At 42.9% G+C, this 26,125-nt stretch overlaps 2 protein-coding genes across 2 annotated transcripts; one reads left to right on the plus strand and one right to left on the minus strand.

The window, feature by feature from the left end:
• Window positions 1-1,484: 1,484 nt before the first annotated feature.
• Window positions 1,485-24,205, minus strand: LOC118512715 (carbonic anhydrase 1-like). Its single transcript, XM_036057558.1, has 3 exons — window positions 23,982-24,205; window positions 20,982-21,056; window positions 1,485-2,680 (listed from the first exon to the last, which is right to left on the minus strand). The coding sequence occupies exons 1-3, from the start codon at window positions 24,010-24,012 to the stop codon at window positions 1,860-1,862; spliced, it is 927 nt and encodes a 308-aa protein (XP_035913451.1). The 5' UTR covers window positions 24,013-24,205; the 3' UTR covers window positions 1,485-1,859.
• On the plus strand, window positions 8,842-13,444 carry LOC118512363. Its single transcript, XM_036056682.1, has 2 exons — window positions 8,842-12,359; window positions 12,446-13,444. Exon 1 carries the CDS (start codon window positions 9,103-9,105, stop codon window positions 11,989-11,991), a length of 2,889 nt encoding a protein of 962 aa, XP_035912575.1. The 5' UTR covers window positions 8,842-9,102; the 3' UTR covers window positions 11,992-12,359; window positions 12,446-13,444.
• Window positions 24,206-26,125: the final 1,920 nt, after the last annotated feature.

Genomic DNA, 26,125 nt, shown 5'->3' on the forward strand with positions numbered 1-26,125 from the left:
CGGAAATTAAATTCTATAGTTTTAACAAAAGAATCAAGTTACGTATGGAATTTTTCTTTGAGTGGTTTTGAATCTGGACGATATTGTTTGTCTGTATGTTAACCTGCTGAGTTTATCAATTTGTTTGCGGTGAGTTTTAGTTCGGAGACAAGAACTTACGGGTTTTGTCGCATCTAAATGTGTTGCTTGTTGGGAGGCAATCGAACGCGGTGCGATTGCAGCGCTTGCATAAAATTTGTCTCTATGGATGTGTTGTTTGGTCGCGGTGCAATCGATTGCTAAGCTTGCTAAAAATGTATACAAAAAAATTATGTGTGTTTTGCTCTGTTTGTTTGCGATGGTTCGGTGTGGATAGAATTTACGTTTAATAACTAACCACTGTCTACACCGTGCGATGTTTGGTGCATTGGTTGGTTTGGCATAGCATTGCATTGCGCAATTCGCTAGCCGAATGCGCTGGTCGGTTTTAAATGTTCGTATTGCAACGGTTGTTTGATCAAAACTGCTAAATATGCGGTTCCTGCGTTCTTGGTGGAGAATAGGTTAGTAGAGTTTAAACAGTTGTTGCGTAAGATTGTGGTGTGATAGTTTCTTCGTACGTGTTTATGAAATGTATGTTTTCATAATATATATTTGAGATGTATAGCAGGGATGCTACACTATAACTAGCCCTTATCTAACCAAAGGTCCAAAAACTGGTTAGGTCATGTACAGTACACACATTGAAATAAAGGCAAACATTGGATAGAAAACAAAAATAAATAAGTAACAGAAATACAAAGAAGAACAAAAACGATAGATTAGACAGAACGAGTTGAAGCAAGACGCGCACGAAAAGAAGACAAGGTTATAGAAAACTCAAAAAGGTCGACAGAGTTGTTAAATTGCCGAATTGCAGAAAGAAGTGGGTCGTCAGTACCATAATGCGTGCGTCGAGTAGGGAGCGCCAAAGGAGGGTGGGGACAAAAGGAACGGACGGGACATAGAACGGGATGAAGGAGCGAAGGGATGGTGCGTTCGTCTCACCGAAAATTAAGCCATAAATTAGATACGCTTGAGCCTGTGAACAACGGGACTCTAGTGTGGGAAGTTCTAGTAATTGGCAGCGAATTGAGTAGGGTGGTATAGGAGCAGTTATTAGACCGAAAAGTCGTCTTGCAGTGTGAAGATCGGCGCCGCTGTAGCTTCGGCCACCGGACCGCACCATCTTTGGCTAATAAATAAAGCATAGCAATAGTGTGTTATACAATACAAACTACACCTCCTACCGTAACATAAACATTGATGCTTTTCTTCAAAAGTAGTTTAAAGAACATTTCTTTTACGTTTTTTTTCTATAATAAAATTATTATTTGTAAAAAAATATAAACACAACTGTTTTTTTGGACAATACGGCATCGGACCGTAATACTCAATAAATAAATAAATAAATAAACTGTTTTTTGATTGCTGATGTCTTTCAAAACTTAAAGTATTAATCGAAATTTATAATGATTGCGGAATAATAAGTTTATTGTATTTGTAGTTTTTTTTTATTCATAAAGAACGCCTGGCCGTATTGCTTTTTGTTGTTTTTCCATACATTTATTTAATTCATTTACTTTAACTGTCTTTCACTTTGAAAAAATGTTCCTTTAATAAGATAATATTATGATTTTGGTGAGAATCTACAATAAAACTTTAGTTAGTCCATCATTCAGTTAAATTTATTAAAATAATTTCTTTATTCATGAAGGACGCCTGGCCGTATTACTTTCTCAAAGTTCTTAAAGTTGCTAACTGTATTAAGATGTTGCGTTTTACCTTCTCGAAACTATAAGCGTTGTTCAATTGCACTTTGTCAACTTCAACGTATGTTATCAGTTTGTTCTTAAGTTCAATATCATTAAAGTCCCTACCAATCCAAGCAAGAGCGTATCCAAACGTAGGGCCGTTGCTAAACTATTTCCCTGTCCATCCCATACATTCACATACACTAAAGCTCGAGCATTGAGGGGTTGAATAGAACGAAAGTTGTTTACTAGCTCTCTACCGTTTTGATCATGGATAGCTTTAAACTGCTCTATTTGTTCCAATGATACACCAACACTGTTAGCAAAAACCGTCCAAATAACCGATTCAGCACATGCCGGTGTGGTTAACGAACCTTCGTATCGATAAAATGTAGTACGATTTACTGGCAACAAATAATGTGGTGAAAGTTTACCCTTTAACAAAGTCTCTTTTCCAGCTTCGTTCCGAATATCTGCGATAGCGTCGAGAATGACATCGATGTGCATATTCGGTTGATCACTAACATGGAAAAGTACACCAATTACGGCTACTCCGTTGCGAGTCGCCGCTGCAGCTTCTAGGGACGAATAGCGCGAGTCATGGTGTACTAGATGCAGCTCAAGTCCAAACCGCGTTTTATCGATAGTATGCTCCGATCCCCAATGAAAATGCATTTGATCAAGCGCAAAACGCCCATCTAATCCTCCACCCTGTATCGTTACTGCTGGGTCTCTATTAGATATCTGAACTGAATGTCCTGTGTTGGCCAGCAGCGCCTGTTTAATTGGTAGTTTATAGTTGTTGAAAAAGAAAGGTGTGAATTCACCTCGAACTGCAGCTGCTTGCGTTAGATCTATAGGAGACTGCCGACGCCCATTGTCACACTGGCCTCCCCACTTTTCTGGCTCTGCAATGACAATAAGAAACCATCACGGATGAAAAACATTAGTAATAAAATAACTACATGGTAGATTTTCAAAGAAATGCCATATGCGATGATCACATGAACCACGTATACTACTCCACACATGGACCATATTTTACAAATACTAGATTAGTGGAATACACCGTAACTCAAACGGAAATCTGGAGACCTTAAAATCAACCAGTAGCAATACGGCTAGGCCGTCCAACATTTATTATTAGGTCCACAAATAAATAACGGCTGTTTTTAAATCAATGGGGCCACTGTGGACTGTGGCGCGATTTTGACGTTTACAAACGTCATAAATCAAGTTCGGGAATGACATAATTAAACTGTGTAATCAGATTAGTGATTATTTTGTGCGAGTAAAAGTTCCTAGTTCTTAAAAATGAATGATTTTGCGCCAAATAAGCGCAAGGTGTTGCTGTTTTTGTTTCGAGCGAAGGAAGCGGCAGCCGAAGCGCATCGAGAGCTTTCGAGAGTTTATGGCGATGATACTCTACGCGAAACAAGGTGTCGGGATTGGTTTAGACACTTTCGCAGCAGTGATTTTGCCGTGGAGGATGCTCAACGTGAAGGAAGGCCCAAACCGAGAAGAATTTACGGCTTTACTGGAGGAAAATCACTGCCAAACGCAAGAAGAGCTTGCAGCCATGCTTGGTGTAACTCGTCAGCCCATATCTTCACGGCTGAACGCGTAAGGCTTGATACAGAAGTAGGGCAAATGGACCCCACACGAGTTGAAGCCGCGGGACATTGAACGCAGACTCGTCATGTGTGAACCGAATCGTGACGGGAGACGAGAAGTGGATTTTGTTCAGTAATCCTAAGCGCAAATAATCATGGGGATCTCCCGATCATACCCAAACATCATTAGCTCGGCCCAACATCCATAGCTTGAAAGTTATGCTGAGTATTTGGTGGGATCAGCCCGGCGTCATCAACTACGAACTTCTGAAACCGCGAAAAAATCACTGGTGAACGCTAACGGAAAGAATTGATGAGTTTAAGCCGAGCACTGCGTGAAAAACGGCCAGAATACTCATCACGCCACGACAAAGTTATTCTGCTGCATAACAATTCTCAGCCACATGTTGCGCAACCTGTGAAAAACTACCTTACTACCCTCAATTGGGATGTTTTACCACATCCGCCGTATTTACCGGATCTGTCCCCATCGGATTTCCATCTGTTCCGATCCATGGCACATGGATTGGCTGACCAGCAGATCTCCTTCTATGAACAGATCCAGAATTGGTTGGATTATTTATTTGCGCAACTTATAACAACCTTTTCAGTCTGCCTCAAGCTTCCGTAGTGAGAGGATGTGTTTCGCTCGGAAGCGTCCTTACGAATTATTTCTAAAGGCAGATAAGTGGTCATCGCTCTCGTGTGCTATTGTGTACCCAGCGCAAATACTCGTAGCGCACTAATCGGTGTTTCGTGTTCCCTCCTATATTCGCTCGGAGTTGTGCCGTTGACTGTATCGATCAAGTGGTGATCGACGGTTGTTCTTAGTGTCGTGAGTGTGTGTACCTGTCTATCGTTGCGACAAACAAGCGTATCCGCGCAGCGTGTCACTTGTACTCAGTGAGCGTGTGTGAGTGTGTGTGTTTGTTTGTGCGTCGTGTGTCACGGTGAGTTATCCTTTTCTCTCCTACCGTTGTATCCGGCTCTACCATGGGGGTAGAGCAGGATAATTCTGAGTCGGATCGGGAGGCTGAGCCCTGTAGAGAGGTAAAAAGAAAGCCTAAGGCTGCGCCTGCGACCAAAAAAGTGGCCTTAGAAGAAAGGCCATCTACTTCGAAGGCCTCGTGTAGTGCCCCGCTGATATCTAGTGCCCCGCTGGCAAATAGTGCCCCGCTGACCCTGAATGATGTGCCACTATCCGAAAAACCGCGCGCGTGCTTACCCGCCGTCATGGGAGGGTAAGCCGTTTGCTTTCTTCATGCCGAGAATTAAACAGCTCGATGTAAGGACGATCGCGGCATCATTGTTCCGAAAATACCCGGGTGTTGCCGATGTGTTTCGGGTGTGCCCGAACAAGATCAGGGTCACCGCAAAGGACTGGGCTCAAGCCAACGTCATTGCGGCTAACCCAGATTTTACGGAGTTCTACCGGGTTTATATCCCCGGTAGTCTGGTGGAAGTGACCGGCGTAATCGAGGATTTCGATTATCCGGAGGAGGATATTCTAAAATTTGGTGTGGGAGCTTTTCAAGCACCAGACTCACCCAAAGTAAAAGTGCTTGAGGCAAAAAAGCTTTTTAAGCTAGATGCCTCATGCAAAAACGAAAAAAATATGTCCCGACCTCTTCCCTCCGGATAAAGTTTGAGGGAACGGTACTTCCGCAGGCCCTCATTCTTGAAGGCCTCCGGATACCCATCGACCGGCCATACGTGAAAAGGGTGGCCACCTGTTCTAAGTGCAGCCGGATTGGACATGCCGATCCGTTCTGCACTCGCAAGATTTGCTGCGGAAAATGCAGAGGGGCTCACGCTACCGAGGAGTGCAAAGCCCCATCCCAAAAATGCTCGCATTGTCGGGAGGAGTGGCATGAGGTAGCCTTGTGCCCTGTGTATCGGAAACTCCAGAAGGAGCAGACAAAAACTGTAGCCGAGCGGGCACGCGGTTCTTACAGATATACTACAGATGCTCTCAAGGGAGCAAAAGCAACGAACCCTTTTGCAGTTTTGGGTACAACTGCAAATGGCGAGCCTAGTCCGACTGCACCTGAACAGGGGCCACCGAGATCGGTAAAGATCACGAGAGTGCCTTATAAAAAGGTACAGCGGAAGGTTCTAAAGACAAAAAATAGACCTTTGGCACCACAGCGCCACGCTAAAATTTCCCCAACCGTCCCGAAACGTGACGCTGAGCCCTCAACTCCCGCCCAACAAATTGCCAAGAAACAGCCCAAGAAGTAGCGATCTCCTCGGGCTTCCCGAGGATCCCTACTCCGTCCCTTTCCGAGATTCTTGAGTCCCTTCTTTTGACCCTTAACCTCCCGCAGCATCTGCACATGATCGCAACTTGGGCCCTTCCTTTCCTGAAGGTGATGGTCAAACAGTGGCTGGCTCAATGACCATGCTTAAGTATGATGGTCCGTTTGTATGATTAATGGCTCCTACGGCTACTATCATACAGTGGAACTGTACGAGTTTACTTGGCAAGATCAACTCCTTTAAAGCATTAGTGGGCGAACACAACTGCGATGTGTTTGCCCTTTGTGAAACTTGGCTATCGGATGACATTGAATTAACCTTCCCGGGATATAATATAATCCGTGAAGATCGCGTTACTAGGGGTAGGGGTGGGAGAGTACTGATTGGTGTTCGAAAGAGTCACACTTTCACCAGAATACCTACCCCTAGACAAGAAATAATAGAAACTGTCGCAGTTAAGGCAAAACTGGGCGTTCTTCACGTGACAATTGCGTCTATTTAAATCCCCCCGATAGCCAACAATGAAAAAGAAAAAATTGAAAAGTTCAAAGAGGATCTTGGAAATTTAGCAGTAGTCTTGCCTGGACCGCTTTTGATCCTGGGAGACTTTAACTCTCTCGACTCTCTCGGAATCGACTGGGGGTGCGATAAGGATGACATTCGCACTCCTATCATCCGAGATTTCTGCGACAGATTTGGTTTTTCCATTCTCAACTCAGGAGAGGCAACTAGGATGCAGACACCTCTAAGTAGGGCGAGTGCACTGGACCTGTCTCTATGTCCATCAGCAATGGCCCTGGATATTAGTGGGAAGGTAATCCAGGACCCTATCGGCAGTGACCACGTGCCGATAGAAATTTCCTACATCAAGGGAGGATGTCCAGTAGAAGGAATCCCCGTTAAATGTGACTTAACGAGGAGCATCGACTGGACGAGATACGGCGAATTAATAGCCGCTTCGCTTTCTCTTGACTTGGAAGATTTGTCTCCTGTCAAGGAGTACGAAAAACTTGTTTCAATTATAAACAAGTGCGCCCTTGAGGCCCAAACAAGGCGCTCCCACCAAGCAAGGACATTTAAAAAACCTCCCACTCCTTGGTGGGACAAGGATTGCCAAGCGGCTTTTACCAAGAAGCGTGAGACATTTAAAGCCTTCCGGAACACGGGCTCGAGGTCCTTATATGAAAAATATAAAGGACTGGAGAGAACGTGCAAAAACCTGTTGAAGGCGAAGAAAAAGGGTTATTGGCGTAGATACGTCAATAATCTAGACCCCGCCACTTCACTTAATTCGCTTTGGAGAATGGCTAGGAGGATGCGAAACAGCAACAACATCAATGAGAGCGAAAGCTTTTCTGGCGAGTGGCTGTATGAATTTGCCCACAAGCTTTACCTCGATTTCGTTCCTGCATAAAACTTTACACAACATGCGCCTAGAAGTGACCCTAGGATGGACTCACCGTTCACAATGGTAGAGCTATCACTTGCAAATCAGCATGTCAAGCAAAAATTCCTCCCCAGGTCTAGGTCAGATTGGCAGCAAATTGCTTCAAAATCTTCCCGACGTAGGGAGGAAACGTCTGTTAAGCATCTTCAACAATGTGTTGGAGGTCAACAGCGTTCCGCAAGAGTGGAGAGAAGTGAAAGTTGTCACAGCCTGGCAAACCGCCATCAAGACACGATTCGTATCGACCAATATCGTTTCTGTCGTGTTTGAGGAAACTCCTTGAAAGGATGATTCTGTTTCGGTTAGAAGTATGGTTGGAAACGAACAACCTTCTATAAAATACCCAGTTTGGTTTTCGTAAAGCCAGGGGTACTAATGACTGCTTAGCCCTTCTGGTTACAGAAATAGAGCTTGCACGTGCACGCAAGCAGAACATGGGATCTATCTTCCTGGATATACAGGGGGCATTTGACTCAGTATCACCATACAAGCTGAGTCAAAAATTAGAAAATGTGGGACTGGGTCCAAAGTTGAACAATATTCTGTTTAACCTTTTGTCGGAGAAAGCTATGTATTTCAACAATGGTCATGTTCAGTTTAAGCGGACCAGTTTCCATGGACTAGCACAAGGGTCCTGCTTGAGTCCCCTGCTATATAACTTCTATGTCAGTGAAATAGATTCTTGTCTAGCTCCGAACTGCAGCATTAGACAATTGTCTGACGACGGCGTCATATCATTTGCAAGCAGGGACGCCGCCGAAATACAACTGGCTTTACAAACCACTTTGGACAACCTTGCCGAGTGGTCTGAAAACCTTGGTATCAAGTTCTCTGCAACGAAAACTGAGATGGTAGTCTTTTCTCCTTTTAGCGACACGACGAAAAACAGAGTTTTCTCTGACTATTTGACCCGAAAATTGATGTCTTTTTGTACGGTGAAAAGATATCAACTACCAACAATTTTCGATACCTTGGTGTTTGGTTCAATTCAAGGCTAAACTGGAGTACACATATCACCCATCTGGTACAAAAATGCAGCAAAAGAATCAACTTTCTAAGGACAGTCACAGGATTCTGGTGGGGCGCACATCCATCAGGCGTCCTGCGACTGTATAAGACAAGACAACGGTACTATCCGTGTTGGAATATGGCAGCATATGTTGCCATTGGGCATCCAACACGCATATCCTCAAACTGGAGAGGCTACAGTATCGTTGTCTTAGACTCGCACTCGGGAGCATGAAATCCACACATAACATGTCCCTAGAAGTGATGACCGGAGTGATGCCGCTGAAACTACGTTTTGAAATGCTGTCGCTTCGCCTTCTAGTCCGTTCTTCAGTATCAAATCCCTTGATCGAAGAAAATTTTAAAGCGCTTCTAGAGACAGGTTCTAAGAGAAAAATCTTGAAAATCTACGAAGATTTTGTTGCCCTACAAGTGCATCCTAGCGCTCCACAGGCATTAAACCGTGCTGCCCTTTCTGAGACCTAAAGTTCCCTTTTAACAACAGATTCCTCGTTGCACGAGGAAATTAAGACCATACCGAATGATCTTCGCCCGATGGTAGATCCGGGCATTTTCAGGGATAAGTATGGCCATTTAGACCTGTTGAGTGTATACTCGACCAAGCAGCGGAGGCCCGGACCGTAACGCCGTTACTCGGTCCTGTCAACGGATGACAGCGATCGACGTGCCATGCGGTTCATCCTTCGTGTTCGGGCTTCGGGACCGATCGGCCTCTTTCTTGATCCAGCCGCTGCCGAGACAGGACGCGTTAGACGAGCGAAGTTTTAGCGTGTGTGTGTGCGTGTGTAATAAGTGTAATAAGTGTAATGTAATAAATAAGTTTTAATTTGTTGTAAACCGCAATCGTCCGCGTACCGGCATCATTGTCTCCCCCGATATCATCAACATAAAAGTGGCGACGAGGAAATTTGGTAAAAAAAAGTGATACACACGCAGAGCAACAATTCCTTCCTCACGCAAACGCCGTCGTACGGACTCATCGATGGAGGAAGAGCAGCGCCGTCTCTCGCAGCAGTTCGAAACCCCGGGTACTGCGTTACTACAACCCGGATACGGCCAACCGCTCCCGCCAAACGCTCCAGCGGTCGAGCAGCAGGGATCTCAAGCGTCCTCGGCACATTTTTCGCCATCGCTATCATCAGCGCCCACAAGCCTTCATCCGCCATCGCTCGCTCCAGCCGCTTCGATGCAGCACCCGCCATCGCTACCAGGCGTGTCACAAAACGGTGAGCCAACAATGTATCAAATAATGCAGCTTCTACGCCAATTAATGACAAAAATTGAGCAACAGCCACCAGCATCACTGCCCACAAACGCATCGCAGCAGCAGCTACCAGTAGTGCATCCGCCAAGTGCATCACAGCAGCAACCACTAGTATCGGAAATCGCGTCGCAACCGCAGCAGCAGCATCGGTCAGCTCCAGCCAATCCGGAGCAAATCCTGGACTCGCTGGCGAGAAACATCACCGAATTCCGCTTCGAGGCTGAAGCCGGTCTAACGTTCGAGGCGTGGTACTCGCGCTACGAGGAACATGCTGAAATCACCCTCGAGCAATTATCGGCGGAGTGTAGTCGTCTGGTGGCATTAAAGAAGCAAAATGCGATGATCATTGGAGAAAAAGAGGAGCGAGTGTTGGCAATTCAAAATGGCGCGCGCCGTAGCCATCATGGGTTTCGCGGCAAAGGATTGCGCTCGCGTCCCATACATCGTGATGACCGGTCGGGAAAACCAAGTAACCCTTGTTGGTTCTGTGGAGCTTTGCATTGGGTGAAGGATTGTCCGCATACTAACCATAAGTGTCGTGAATGCGGTGAAGTTGGTCATCTGGAGGAACGCTGCCGCAAGCAGAAGCATCGGGCTGGCCGAAAGTTTTATCGCCCAACGCGATTTGCTAAAACCGTCACGGTGTGCAGCGTACGGGCTAGTCGCAAGTTTGTGGAAGTTTCCATCAATGGAGTTGGCATCCGGTTGCAGCTAGATACGGGTTCAGATATATCGGTCATAGGTCGTTCAGCGTGGGAGAAAGTAGGGAAGCCGTCATTGGTGCAGCCTACCGTTTGCGCAAAGACTGCCTCTAATGAAAGGCTGGAGCTACTTGGCGAGTTTAGAGCAGAGGTTGCCATTTGTAATGCTACCAAGCCGGCGATCATCCGTGTGGCTCAAGTCGATTTATTGTTACTGGGAGCAGACTTGATTGACCTTTTTGCTCTTAGCTCCGTTCCAATGGATGTGTTTTGCGCCAAAGTTTCGACGACCGCACAGATTCCCAAGGAATTGCAGAGCCGTTTTCCGGAAGTTTTTCGTGGCACAGGGCTTTGCACGAAAGCGCAGATCAAGCTGCAGCTTAAGGATAATTGCCGTCCAGTGTTCCGCCCGAAGCGACCGGTTGCATACGCAATGCAGGCTACAGTAGAGGAAGAGCTCGATCGCCTGGTCCAGATGAATGTGATCACACCTGTTGATTACTCGGAATGGGCGACACCAATAGTCGTCGTACGCAAAAGCAGTGGAGCTATTCGAATCTGCGGCGATTATTCGACGGGGTTGAACGATGCGTTGCGTCCGCATGAATATCCGTTACCGCTCCCCGATGATATTTTTGCAAGATTGGCCCATTGCAAATTTTTTAGCAAAGTGGATTTGTCAGACGCATTTTTGCAAGTTGAGATTGAAGAGCGTTACAGGCCCCTTTTAACGATCAACACGCATCGAGGTCTTTACCTTTACAATCGTCTGCCTCCTGGATTAAAGGTTGCGTCAGCCGCGTTCCAGCAGATAATGGATGCGATGCTCGCCGGATTGTGTTACACTTCTGGCTATCTGGACGACGTTGTTGTCGGGGGAAGAACTGAAGAAGAGCACGATGAAAATCTCAACAAGGTGCTTCAGCGTATTAAAGAATTTGGGTTTACTATCAAAGCTGAGAAGTGTGCTTTTAAGACGCATCAGATAGAGTACCTCGGGCACATAATTGATCGTACTGGCCTTAGACCAAATCCAAAGAAAATTGATGCTATTGTAAACCTACCAGCTCCATCAAATGTGAATGAAGTCCGCTCGTTTTTGGGTGCCATTAATTACTACGGAAAATTTGTGCCTAACATGCGGAATTTGAGATACCCCCTGGATAACTTGTTGAAAGATGGCAATCAGTTTGTATGGACGAAGCAGTGCGGAGAGGCCTTCAGAAAGTTCAAGGAAATATTAAAGTCTGATCTGCTTCTGACACATTATGACCCTACGGCTGAAATCATAGTAGCCGCAGACGCCTCATCGGTTGGGCTCGGAGCCACCATTAGCCACAAGTTTCCGGATGGATCAATAAAGGTGGTGCAGCACGCGTCACGGGCTCTAACGAAAGCAGAAGAGGGGTACAGCCAGATTGACCGCGAAGGACTGGCTATCATCTTTGCAGTAACCCGATTCCACAAGATGCTTTATGGCAGGCATTTCCGCCTCCAAACCGACCACAAGCCATTGCTGCGCATCTTTGGATCAAAAAAGGGAATTCCTGTGTATACTGCCAACCGGCTGCAGCGGTTCGCTCTAGCGCTGCAGCTATACGACTTCGAAATCGAGTACATACCCACGGATAAATTCGGCAATGCAGACCTGCTGTCGCGGCTCATCAGCAAGCACGCGAAACCGGAGCAGGAGTACATGATCAGAAGTTGCAGCAGTTACGAAAAAGGACCCTCTACTGCGCGAAGTGTACCGCTACGTCCAATCGGGTTGGCCAGGCAAGGTCAGTTATGGTGCGGAATTGGCCCAATTCCACAACAGAAGGGAAGCACTGACGACCGTTGGCGACTGTATCCTCTTCGGAGAGAGGATTGTGATTCCCGCAGCTTTGCAGCAGAGATGCCTTAGACAGCTTCATCAAGGGCATCCGGGCATCCAGCGAATGAAGGCGATTGCACGCAGTTTCGTGTATTGGCCATCATTGGACAGCGACATCGCCGATCGAGTTGCTTCATGCGAAGCATGCCAGGCTGCGGCGAAATCACCACCATCCCAGATACCATCATGTTGGCCGAAGCCACCTGGGCCTTGGCACCGCGTACACATCGATTACGCTGGACCTGTGGAGGGAGCCTATTTCCTGATTGCGGTAGATGCCTACTCCAAGTGGCCGGAAATCATTAAAACTGCAAGTATTACCTCATTCGCTACAATATCTATTTTGCGAGGAATATTTGCCAGATTTGGACCGCCAGTTACATTGGTCAGCGACAACGGTACCCAGTTCTCCAGCGAGGCCTTCAAGGAGTTCTGTGAGTGTAACGGCATCGACCATGTTCGCACACCGCCTTTTCATCCACAGTCCAACGGCCAGGCAGAGCGATTTGTGGATACCTTCAAGCGATCACTGAAGAAAATACGGGCGAGGAACGTGTCCCTTGAAGAGGCCCTGGACTTGTTTCTTCTCACGTATCGCTCAACACCAAATCCTGCTTTGGACCAGCGCACACCAGCCGAAGTGATGTTTGGAAGAACGACCAGGACAATTCATCATCTATTGCGCCCTCCTGCAGCATCGGAGTCTACAGCGAAGGATGACTTTCGTGAATACCAGCCTGGTGATTTAGTGTATGCCAAGGTGTATCGGGCAAACTCTTGGAATTGGATAGCAGGGAGGATTGCTCGCAGAATTGGCAACGTCATGTACGAGGTTGTGTCGCACGACCAGAGAAGACTTCGGCGTCATGTGAATCAGCTCCGCCGCCGTGTCGCTAGCTCATCAGAACGGAACGAGATGGATCAGCACCAATTTCCCCTTAGTTTACTTTTAGATGAGATGAGTTTGACGTCTCGTCAGCAGTCGCCGTCCGCTTCGCTGCCAACGGAGCCAGCCTCATCTTCAGCAGCACCGGCGCTGACAGGGGTTCAGCGAGCACCGGCATCATCGCCAGCATCATCCGTGCAACCGGAGGTACAACGAGCGGCTTCGTCTAGTGGCAGCAGCAACACCCAGCAGACACAGCTACCACGACGATCTTCTAGGACTAGAAGACTGCCTCGTAGGTTCAGCGCGTATCGGCTGAATTAAAAGGGGGAGGTGTTGAGTGTATACTCGACCAAGCAGCGGAGGCCCGGACCGTAACGCCGTTACTCGGTCCTGTCAACGGATGACAGCGATCGACGTGCCATGCGGTTCATCCTTCGTGTTCGGGCTTCGGGACCGATCGGCCTCTTTCTTGATCCAGCCGCTGCCGAGACAGGACGCGTTAGACGAGCGAAGTTTTAGCGTGTGTGTGTGCGTGTGTAATAAGTGTAATAAGTGTAATGTAATAAATAAGTTTTAATTTGTTGTAAACCGCAATCGTCCGCGTACCGGCATCATTGTCTCCCCCGATATCATCAACATAAAAAGACCAAAGTAGCCAGTATTATACTGATGGATCGTCCTCTAAGGAGGGCACCGGCTTCGGCGTTTTTAGTGAGTCCGCCGAAGCATTTTTCAAATTGCGGGAGCCGTGTAGTGTCTACACCGCAGAACTAGCCGCAATCTTGTACGCACTATTGATTATAGCAGCGAGACCTTCGGATCAGTACTTCATTTTTACAGATAGCCTTAGCGCTATCGAAGCACTAAGATCCCCGAAGGCTGTTATGAGTCAGGATTTCCTTACCATGAAAATCATAGAATTGCTTGGCTCAAAGTTTGACAAGGCGTTCAGGACATCGCTAATTTGGGTACCTTCTCATTGTGGCAACGAGAAGGCAGATTCACTGGCCAAAAAAGGCGTCCAACAAGGCGCATTTCATAACCGTCCAATCTCGGCCCTAGGCTCATTTACCGATTCGCCAGAGACAACGGTGTTATCCTTTGATTCCGCATCCCTATAATCCTCCCAATCCATATCCGCCATCCCTTTTTTGTTATTCCTTTTGTTGTCTTTGTTATAAGTGTTTTATGTTGTACAACGTGTGATCCGTTGACGGAGCAGTTGCATTCGATGGCAATTTTCACACTGCCGTAAAAAGGAGGCGGATTTTTCTCGTATGTAGCAGTGTGCTGAAAGTCAGTCCAGCTGTGGTACAGCGTGTCCACCTGTGTTGGCGTTGGGTTCGGGAGTGGTGGGCGGTTGCAACCTCGTGCATAGTGGAGTTACTCCTGCTGTTGCGGAGTCATGGGCTGAGGCATTGACACCTAACGCAAAGCCAGTCGATAAAAATAAACCACTGGTTTGGTTATATCGACGAATAAATTTATTTGCTCGAAATGACATCGCGAACGCCTACCGCTCACGAGTCGATAAAAAGATAACGATCGGTATAAATACTGATCGAATAGTTACGCTATCTGTCAAATTGGCTGTAAAATCTCGGGTTTGTCTACAAATAGCAACACCAGTTTGTTACTACTAGTGAGAAAAATGTGTTTCAAAAATGTTAAATGCATTATTTTTCACGGGTGATGGTGACGATGCGCATAAAAATCTTACAGCTTACCGAAAGCATTTGCGGAAACAGCTAGATCCGCATGAATTATCAGATAAAGCGTAAATGAAAACATGTGTGGCGGAATGTACGTTTTGGGGTTCGTAGCAAATTTCCATGTGAAAGTGTAGTTGATAAGTGGCCATCGATTTCATTAATACGTGGGAGGATGTTAGGAGGTGTACTCCCTGAAGATGGACCGGGCAGTGGTTTGCAGCATGGCATGGTCGTCAGGTGGTTGCTGACTCTAGTTGCCGGAGGAGCGCACACTGAACTTTGATGAAGAGCCTACCGAAGGGTGTCGCAGAGCGTGTATCGTTTGTCGGGTTCACACGTGGCCCGACATTATGCGATTCAGTATCCGTTGGTCATCACGTTACCGGTAACTTGCCCGCAACCTAAATTATGCGTATTTTGTTCTAATTCCTCTTGGATCGACAGCCGCTGGCTGTTTTTATAGGATTTTTTGATTTAAAGTTGAGGGCGTTTGCAGGTGGGGTGCCGAAGCGATTATTATTGCCGGTATTGCCAAGGAAGAAGAAGAAGAAGAAAATTTGGCTAAAGTCTGAATAGATGCAAAAAGGAGTGTCCGTGAGTGGTGGGGGGCATCTATTCAGACTTTTGCCGAAAATTTTTAGTTGTTCAATTAATATTACAGTTAGATTACTCAAGAGTTTAGATTTATTCAAAATTTTCTAATTTCGAAGATGCTGTTCGTTGAAATTCTCGGCAAAATCATGATAAATATAATTTTCAGCCAATTTTTCTTTTCTTTTACGGCCTAATAAAATCGGTAGATTTACTTGAAAAGGTTTGAGTTTTTTTAAATGTATGTAAAATAGGTTAGGAAATATGTTTATATTTTGACATAGCACATAAAAAGTACATAATGTTTTCCCCAAATCCAACGTAAGCTCTCAAATCCGATGCCGTACCGTTTATCAACTGGTTCGGGGCAGTATATAAATATATCGATCGGTATAGCCAAACTGTGTCTTTCGCGATGCAAATTAACGACTTTTTTAACCACTGCTCGACTTTTTCCTCACGATTTGTATGAAGGGCATGACAGTTGTTACCATCGTTTTGCGGGTTGATAAATTTGTTGCGTTGCGATCAAGGTGTAAGTATTTAGAAGTTGAATTTTTGTCGATTTGACAGCCCAACATTTTAGTTGAGATATGTCAGAGTTTTGTGACAAAATCATAGTGTATGGGGATACCAATAGAATAAACAGCCTCGATTATCAGTCCCTTGAGTAATTTCCATGTTTTATGGGTCATCTTCACATATTAAATGTTGTCCCACAGAGGATTGAAGATATTTGGTTGTATTTTTCGTCAAAAAATCGCTAGCGATACCTCCACCGGCACCTTCTACGACGCTTCTATCACTCTTCTCAATACCCTTCCCCTTGACGACCAACCCAGTGCACAATTGGGTCGCGTTTTGGTCGAAATCGGGACGAAACGGTCAGTTACCGTGTATGAAACACCCGGTTGTGAGTGTGTGTGTGTGTGTGTGCGTCTTGTCAGTTTCGCGTTTTTCTTCAGGAAGAGGAAAAAAAAACAGTTAAAAGAAGAAGAACAATCATTGCGAAGTGTAAACAATCAATGTTAATACCAAAACGCTGTGATATTTTTCATCAATTTCCTCAAAATTATGCAAGGAAATCATTGCGATAGATTATTTTTGAGATTTCACAGTAGACAAATGGCCACTTAGTTGTTGCTGGGTGTATTATGTAGACGCCAAGGTTGGTACCGCCAGACCGTGCGTTCTAACGGTAGATTCCCTGAGAAAAAACACAGTTATAGCCACCATTTGACTCTATTATTGGGCCCTCAAACAATATATGTGCAAGCTGTTTGATGACTATGGTACCACTTCCAATGCCAAACAATAAACTAAACGAATAATTTTTCTACTTTCAGTACTGATCTTTTCTAAATCTAGTTTAAAACACTTATTCACACACTACATGTTTTGGAATGATCGGTGGATGAAATAATGTACTTGAAGAATAGTCTACTTGACGATTAATGATTTTCCTGCGATGAATAAACTCCAATATATTGTTAGCTCTAATGTCTATTATATTGGTATAATTGGCATTCATTGATGCATAGATAATATAGTGCCATAGTTAAAACAGTGCCTTCATACAAGCTCTAGTCAGTGATCGGAACCAGCCAAAAACCGAGGAAAATACATACATGCGAGGTATATGGATATAGGAGGTAGAGTTGTTTAGAGCAAATTGACATTTCTCAACCTGACATAACAGTTCTAAGGTCATCGAGGGGAGGGGTATTGAGAAGAGTGATAGAAGCGTCGGAGGAGGAGTCGGCGGTGGTATCGCTTGCGATTTTTTGACGAAAAATACAACCACATATCTTCAATCGTCTGTGGGACAACATTAGATATGCGAAAATGACCCATAAACTAGCGAAATTAGTCAATGGACTCCCAACTGACATCTGTTATGCAAAAAAGGTTAAATTTCAAAAAAAATTGCGAGTCGAGTGTTTTCTTTCGCCTTGCCACTATTTGCATCACAAACAAAACAGCTCTTTTTTAAATCATTTATTAAAAGAGGCTTTGGCCCTCAGAGACCTCATCCGCCTCTTTAAACACTCCGATAGTATCCGATGCCGGCTCCGAAACACATCCGGAAGCTTCCTACGCCGGCTCCGAAAGAGAGCCAAAGGCTTTCATTGCACTACGTTTTTCCCGCAAATTTTTAACACAATTGATTAATGCGACGGTCCCTCCGATACAGGAGCGATCTCGACGTGACGCGGATGTTTTGGCTGGCAAATTTGCTTTGCCTAAACACAATTCTAATCCATAACAACAACTGCGGCCAATGGTTTGTTTCCGTGCCGGCACCGTACCTGTCAAGTCTACACCGACGCGACCAATACCGCGCGTTTACACGGTCGAGCAGTGCCATACACACGCATACACATCGACACAGGCTGTGGAAGAATTGACAGAGCAGCACAGACGATCATTGCCGTACTGGCAAAGAGGGATAGCAATATGGAATGTTGCACACGAGCACAAAATTGGGTACAAAGCTGAGGACCTTGTGCGGAAACTGCTCGACAGGACCAGTGGGTAAAAAGGCCGTTTTGACACATGGAAAGAAGTAGAAGACCAGCACCAGTTTGACGTTTACTTGACCGCATCGAATCAGCTGGTTATATGTGTTGTTGGTTAAAGACTCGAGAAGGCCCCCCCTAGAATTTTTTGTGTGCAGCACTGTGGCCTGTCATTTTTGTTGTACAGCGGGATTTCTGTATGGTCAAAACCCACTTGATGTAAACATTGTGCATTGTTCCTTAATACTGATAATGGACAGCGAGTAGAACATGATAATATACATTGGAACATGCGATTTGAAATGCTGATAATCTTATTTTTCATCCTTTCCTGAATATCTATGCCCGGTAACAAGTATTCATCGAATTACTGTTCCGTTACCGTCCGAGAACGCCGTGCATGTTTTAAGCCCGATTGTTCACCCCTAGTGCGACTGAAAACTAGTACGAAGCCCCTGTAACCCAAAATGAATGGTACGGTTAGCGGAGAGGGGATTTTAATCAAATAACAACAATATTTTATTCGACTTTCTTCAACCAATTTTAACCACACTGAAAGCACACTGAAAGCTCACTGTGAAGCTGTCGCAACGTGTACTGCGGATTGCATACCTTTAGGCGTAAATCCTACAGCGCCTAACAAATTTTGTCAGGGGGGGGCCTTCTCGAGTCTTTTACCATGATTTGTTTTCTTCCATTCTGCTGTTCAATATCGGTTAGAATGCTTGACCGCAGCTCAACTCACTTTGGCTCGAACCATGCCCTTGCGCTTGAGAGCCTCTGGAATACGAGAGAGCGAATACACGCGTGCAGGGGCGCTCGAACTATTTTTTGCGCGCCGTTTTGGTGCTGGTATGCAGCGCGCATTGTACAACTGCCTGAAAACCCCTGCAAATTCCTGCTTCTCTCTTTCCTTATTGGCTCTGTCCTGAGCACGCTGAACGACAGTCGTGTTCTGAATGTGATGAAGGGAGGATTTCACACGCGCACGGATAGGCCGAAGCGCATGTGCAAGCGTGTTTGAATGCAAATGGTGTTAGGATTGTTCGTGTATTTGCGTGTAGGTGCGCTGCGACAGTCTGGAGTTTCACTCGGTGATGATCGATTCGTGTTTTCGGCTCCCCGAAACATGTTTTCTGCGAGAGATGAGGTATGGTTCAGCATCTCATGTTCGACGAAGAGCATCATTTCTCAACTCACCGTCTTGTTTTTTGCAACGGAATAGTGAGAAACATGAACGGGTTTATAAAATAAATAAAAATTCATCGGCGTAATATCACAATCTAATCCTAGTTGTATGGTTTGGTTTTGTTTTCATTTGCACTGCCATAACGCCTCTGGCCTAAGACAGCTTGGTAAATTTTCTTAACACGATCAGTCCATTTGAAGGTTTATGGATGACTAACCTTATTTACTTAGCAATTTGTTCAACAAAAAATAAGAATGTTTTATGTAGTTATGTTGTCATAAATATGTATATCTAAGGTTTAGGTAATCTTCTGAGTGAACAAATGGAGCGAAGTAAAGGTGTACGTTAAAACCACGTAAAAAATCCTGGGACGTCAAACGCGTCAATTTAATTAGTATTTACCACATTGAGACGGCCCAGTGGCTCAGAGGTAGTGGCACCTATCTTTCACATGACAAAAATAGATTTCGAATTCTTCCTGAACCGTCGCCTTTTTGCCAGACTGGATTTTTAGCTACGAGTATACAAAGTTAAGGTAGCCTGTAATTACAGATCAAGATATTTTGTGAATATAATACCGAGAAAGAAACAGAAAGACAAAAATTCTAAAAATAACCGAACAATTCACGCCAACGACGTTGCTTTAGTTTGAGCTGTTGCCGTTTGCGTAAGCAAATAAAAACAGGTTAAATACTGTTCATAAACAATTGAGGAAACAGTACCTAATTAGTCATCGTGTAGTTTTCACTTTTTCGTCTTTGCTTTGCGGTGGTTTGCTTTCTAGTAAAATCATACGTTTGTTTCATTTTAAAAACTTCTTTTTCTTGCTTCTTATCCATTCAACAGCGATACTTTTTTTTAAACTTGGGTCCTGTCAATTATTGCTGTAGGAAAGAGAAATTGACGAGAGCGTAAGACCAAAATAAAACTTCGAAGATGCAGGTAGTGATTGACATCAGTGATCGCTCAAAAATAAAAACAACACACTTGCTTGCAATTAGCGGAACATTCAGTGGTAAAAATTTGCAAATGCTAGAAGCGGATACCGAAACACGCATATGGTGCTGACGGCATTGATTTTGTTTGTACTCATTTCGTAACGATATATTTTCTATTCATACCCGTCAAAAAAAAAAAAAAGACAATAGCTAGAAAGGCACAACCGAGAAACTGGCACTACGAGGCTGCTCTCGACGGTCAGCACTCTCCAAGCTGTGATAATTACCTACTGGTGTGATGTCCATCACTATCAAGTGCTATTTCAATAGCACAAGGGCAACGATCTAATTGCTCTAACAAGGTTAAATCCATGCCTCTACTTTTTTAACTGTTGTTCGGTACGATGTTTCTTATCTATCTCATTTTTCTTAATTCGAAATACCTTCATTTTGTAGAAGTACCTCAACACAACAAAGAATCCAGCTGTTTGGTTTAATCAAATAAATTTAATTTGATGTGACCTTACACCGCTCGTTATCAGCGGTGCTGTTTATTACCTTTCATATTGTGCCTTTTAATATTTGATTTATGGTAATAATATTTGAAATTCTTGTTATGTTTTTTTTTTATAAGAAACGGCCTGGGCGTATTGCTATTCATGTTAATTATAATGGCCAAACAATATTCCTGGTTACAGAACGTTATCTATTTAATTCCAAAAACACACTTAGGTGTGACACTTGGGCTTTTTTGAATAAAATGAATGACCGTTGGTTCTGCTTCATTATATAAAGCTTTTTTTTGTCTCGTGCACTCATTTTGAATAGCTAGGAGTTTTAGTATGAAATTTTAAAATTACACAATTTGCAACACGCTTTGCACGCTTCATTGAAAATTTATGGTAATGCAGTTCTCTCAAACTCTTTATACAATAGTGTGAACTAACAACTATCGTACGGATTGTACAACTATCCGTTTCCTCCCGGCCAAACTCATTGGACCTTTTATTTGCATATAAATTGTTTCAACTCCATCATAAGCGTCATCTGTCGTCACGTTGAAAAGAGTATATACTACAAGTACAATTTGCACAAACTCATAGAAATATAGACGATAAACCAAGAGTTGATTAATATCTAAAAAATAATTGCAATCTAAATATTTAAAAAATTTAAACTTACCGCTCATTACCCCATTTGAACCTGGGGTAGGATAGTTCCACTCATCTGAAGTTGTTTGTATTACCAGGAAACATACTTGAAAATTAAATAAAAAAATTAAATCACTATTTGTTTACATGCCACACATTTTTATGTATTAAAAACCAGAACTTGTGCTTTAAAGTCTTCAATGTGAATCTTGTGCAAGCTATACACCCGACCCGTCTTAATATATTTTTTTAAATTTTTAAGTTTTTTACCATTGTTTTTATTTTATTTATAAATAATTTAAGTATGCAGCCTGCACCGCATTGTCAGCAACGCACGAATTACAAATTTAAAAAATCCTCCCTGTTATGTTGCCTGATCCTGGGTATGCTCGGTGGGATATGTGTAGACTAGTATGTTATAAAAAAATTAAAAAAATATATTTTGGATTCCCTATCAAAAAGTGTTAGCATTAGAGGTATTCTTAAAAAGGCATTTTGCACAACTTTTTTTTCTTGATTCTTAAATATGTTAGATTCAGTAAAAAAACTAAAACTAACCTTCAAAATACTAATTTAAGAGATTCTGTTGCAAACAAAAACAAGAAGTGACTTGGCATATTAGTAGAGTGGAAATGTTTACATGAACTTACATAACGCATTTTTAAAGTATACTCGAATCGCTTGTTATTATTTAACTAAATCGTCAGAAGTTTGAAAAAGCTGAGAGTTAATAAATCCTCATTCGAGCATTTGAATACAAAGATGGTTAGGTGTTGTTTTAGCGCAGTAAACAAAATTATTTGCTTACTTATTTACTTACTACATACTACAAACTATAAACATACATAGTATGCGATGAAACATATAGATTTTGAGAGTTGAAAAACTTAACACTATATTTTTCGGTAGGCTAAGTAATCGGGGATGAGGAATGTGTCAAAAAAGCAAACAAAAGTGTGCTTTTTTTAATATGTTCTTGATAACGATTTTCATACAATGAAAAAAGTAACATTGACGGACGAAAGGTTCATCAGAGCTAAGAGAGACCTACGTTGCTCTGGGTTTAACGTTCTTTTTATAGAACTTCTTAGAACCAGGAACAAGTAAATATAGTAATTATTTCATTAAAAAATCAGAAAATAAAGATACCAACGGGAAGCAACGCTGGCCTTTACACAATAGAAACGGGTATCAAATTCCGTCTGGACTGGCTCCACCTACGCTATCTATCAAGCTTCGGGTAAAATTAAATTAACCAAGCCAGAAATAACAGATCGAGGACTCTAGAGGTTGCAGTACCAATTGAAAAGTAAAAGAAGCAATATAGATATCCAAACGTTGTATGTACAAAACTAATAACGTCAGTACATATTTATTTTGAAGTTTGCTACTATGATAACATTCATAAAATTTATGAAAAATAAAAAAAATCATTAAACAGAAGACGAGGCAACAAACATTGCATTTTTATACTTTAAAATTGTTTTAACAGTACCTAATGTATGACAATACGCTAGCTGTCCGCAGTAATCAATAAATAAATAAATTAATTAGTACCTAATGTACGTATTATTGTTGAATGGTGCTTAACTTTTAATCTGTTTAATAAGCTCTTCCCTTCATTTTTATTTTTGAAACTGCTGATTGAATTAAATTTATTAACCCGATGGTTACAATCACTATGGCACGGAAGTGTGTTGCAATTGAATTAATTTTGTTCGCATTTGTACGCAGCCACGATAGAAAAGCGGATAATTGTATGTGTTCTAATACGATTTTTTTTTCTACAGATTTTAAAAATTGACCTTAACGCTGAGAATTACGCTGCATGGTCATTACGCAAATATTCGATATGATGTCTGATTGTATTGACAATTACCGGTTGGTGGTATACGATTCAGAGTGCTGAAATTAATGAGACGTCATTGGTAATTCAGACTGGCACACGATCTCAATACATTGCTTATCAATGACATATCATGTTTACCATGCTTATAGAAAAGAAGTGTGATCGATCGTGATAAGAAAATTTGAATGGAGGTTTATCCGAACAGAGTAAGTAAGCAGGCGCGTGACTCCTACAAATAGGTTATTTCTTATCAAATTCCTTAAGCCAATCCATCACCATTGAACTGACACCAATTAGTTTGTTGATTGAATCGGAACAGGAGGTGCTAGTCAGGTGATTTTCTACAATTTGACCTTCGTAAGATAAAAAAGTCCTACCTTTTTGTCATGGTGTAGCAAGTTAACTATTTTTATTATTTTAATTATTTTTTTTTAAATAACGGCAGTGATGCCAGTGTTCGCAAAAAAAAACGAATACACGTAGGATGATAGGTACAGAATACAGATTGAAATAGATAAATAAATGTCTTTCAATAGAATATTCAGAAATATGTTAGCACACTCTCGATTTCCCAAATCAAAAACACTTCAAATAAAAAAAACAAAATCCTTTTATAATACTATTTCATTGGTATTTAAAAATTCAAAAGAAAAATAAACAGTTTTTTGAAAATAATTAAAAACCATCGTTTTATTTTTATTCATGTTGAACGGTCTGTCTGGTAAAAGTATTTGATTACGTATTATTTTGTATAAAAAATCTACAACAATTATTAAAAGATATATATTTTAAACAAAATTCCTCCAGCTTCTTCTCGTAATGAACAGTCAAATAAATCTTCTTTTACACAAAATACGTTTCTTGTAAATAAAATACTTATAATATGAAATAAACAAATGCATCAGCCACCTTCCTTTGCATGAACAAAACATTGAGTACGTTGAATTTGAAATGATTTATGGGTTCTAAATTTTTGTTTATCACTTTAGGGTTCAAGAGATAGCAAAGCACAGTCATTTCTAACAGAAAACTATTTAAAATTTATAAACATTCGAACATCACTTCGTGTTGATTGTGCGAAGGATACTTATTTCTATCTTTGAATTGATGAACACTTTTTTTAAGATTTTCACTTTGACGAATTCAATATAGTACTTTACTTTAATCTATTTTTATGCTCACCTAAATAACAAACTGATGATAAAGTTTTCATTTTGTCTGTATGTAATTTTAGATTCAAACTACACAATAGAACAAATAGCTATTTCTTCATGAAACGTTTTTATCAAGCACAATTGTCCCGCGACCACACCAGTCCGCTGCTGGTTCGCTCAAAACTGACAATGCTCAAAACTGGAGCTCAGTTTTATGCCGCATCCGCTCTCAGCAGCCGGTAACAACAGAATACCCAACTTTGCTCCGATAACACAATGTAAAGCACGAAGGATGACGTTGAGCTATAGAAGCGCAATGCCGATTAGCGACCACCAGCCATTTTTTCAAGCAACCCCAAAGTCATACTCCCTGACAATGTTTCGGGCAGTATTATTCCAACGTCTCTCGCATAACATTGCAGGGTCTACCCATCTGCATGAATGTGCATGAATAAGTATATTCGAGAAGAATGTTCTAGTAATGCTATGCAAGGACAAAATAAATTTAAGACTGACGCATAATGTGTGTTCTATGTGTCTGTTATGGTGAGTTGAATAATATTAAAAAAATAAATGCATATGGCACCTGATCGCAACACTGTTAGGTTATATCTTCGGTTATGATTACACCATTTCTTGCGGTTCAGATACATTACGTGATAAAACCTTGGAGCACATTCAATATGCGGTCATTTTTAAAAAACAAAGCCATTCTGTACGACAACATGAGGAGACGGTCCAGGCGGGATTCGCTACATGGTCCTGTCTTGCGAAGGTACGCACTGCTCTCCCATCAGCCACCAGGCCACTATGTCATTCAATCCCAGAAATATTTTATTTATTTATATTTATAGGATGACGGCTTGACGCCGTATTGTCAACACCGCATGTGTAAACTTTTACAAATTCACAAATTTTAACAAGGCATTTCCTCCCTGTTATTTGCCTTATCCCGGGCATGCTCGGTTGTGAGTGTGTGGTGGTTGCGGGGTGTGTTGTTGGTGTAGACGATAGGGATGTTCGTTTTTCGGATCCGGTTCTATTGCTGTTTCTATGGCTGTGATGGCTGGATTTGGGGTTCAGGTGTCGGTGGATCGGAATTTGGACATCGTTCTTTCGTCCATCGCGTCTGGGCTGAAACAATAACCAAACAGTGAACTGGACAACACAAACATTTGCCTGCGAACAGTGTTCCTCAAGCACCCCAGTGCGCCCAAGCAGTGATAGACAAAGCTCGACCAGGCCACAATCCCAGAAATATACTTTATATATATTTATGACTTTTTATAATACACTGTAATCAGTCGAAATTCAAATTGCCTAGAAAACTTGTTGATCGTTTTCCCACCTTCTCTTCATGTCTCTTCTTCTTTTTTGGCAACCTCGAATGGCCAAAACAATAGAAATGGACAAAAACCATCTTCCCTGCACAACCGAGTATGCCTGGGATATGGCAAATAACAAGGAGGAAATGCCATCCAAATAACAAGGAGGAAATCATTCTGCCTCCAGCTTCCGTGGCGATAAGACGTGTTTCGCTCCGAAGTGTCTAACGGATCATTTGCGTACGGCAGATAGTGGACATTGTCCTAGTGTGCGATAGCGTAATCAATCTGATTACTCGTATCGCACTAATCGGTGTCTCCGCCTTTCTCCGGCATTCGCTCGGATTAAGTGTTCTTGATCAAGTGGCGCTTAGCCCTGATCAACGTATGTTTTTAGTGTTGTGAGTGCGTTTATCTGTAGATCGTTGCGATAAGCAAGCGTATCGCCGCTGCATCGTCGCATCGATCGTGAACTGTCTTGTGTGTGTGAGTGGGTGTGCTCGTGTGAGTGTGTGTGCTCGTGTGCGCGTGTTTGCTTATCGTGTGTATCGGTAAGTTTTGTCTTCCCCCACTTCCCCCGTTGTCTCCGGTCCTGACAAAGGGACCGGCTTATCGGACTCAGAAAGGGATATAGAGCCGAATGTGAAGCGTAAACCTGGTCGCCCTAATGCCGCTCCTGCCACTAAAAAGTGGCTTTAGAAGATAGACCTTCTACCTCGAAGGCATCGAGTATTTTAACCCCGCCGGCAAATAGTTTTTGTGCCCCTCTGGCAAACAAAAATGATCAGCCAACAGAGCATCGAGCTTGTGCTTACCCGGTGTCGTGGGAGGGTAAGCCGTAAGTGTA

Source organism: Anopheles stephensi, chromosome X (genome assembly GCF_013141755.1).
Source record: "Anopheles stephensi strain Indian chromosome X, UCI_ANSTEP_V1.0, whole genome shotgun sequence".
Lineage (NCBI taxonomy): Eukaryota > Metazoa > Arthropoda > Insecta > Diptera > Culicidae > Anopheles > Anopheles stephensi.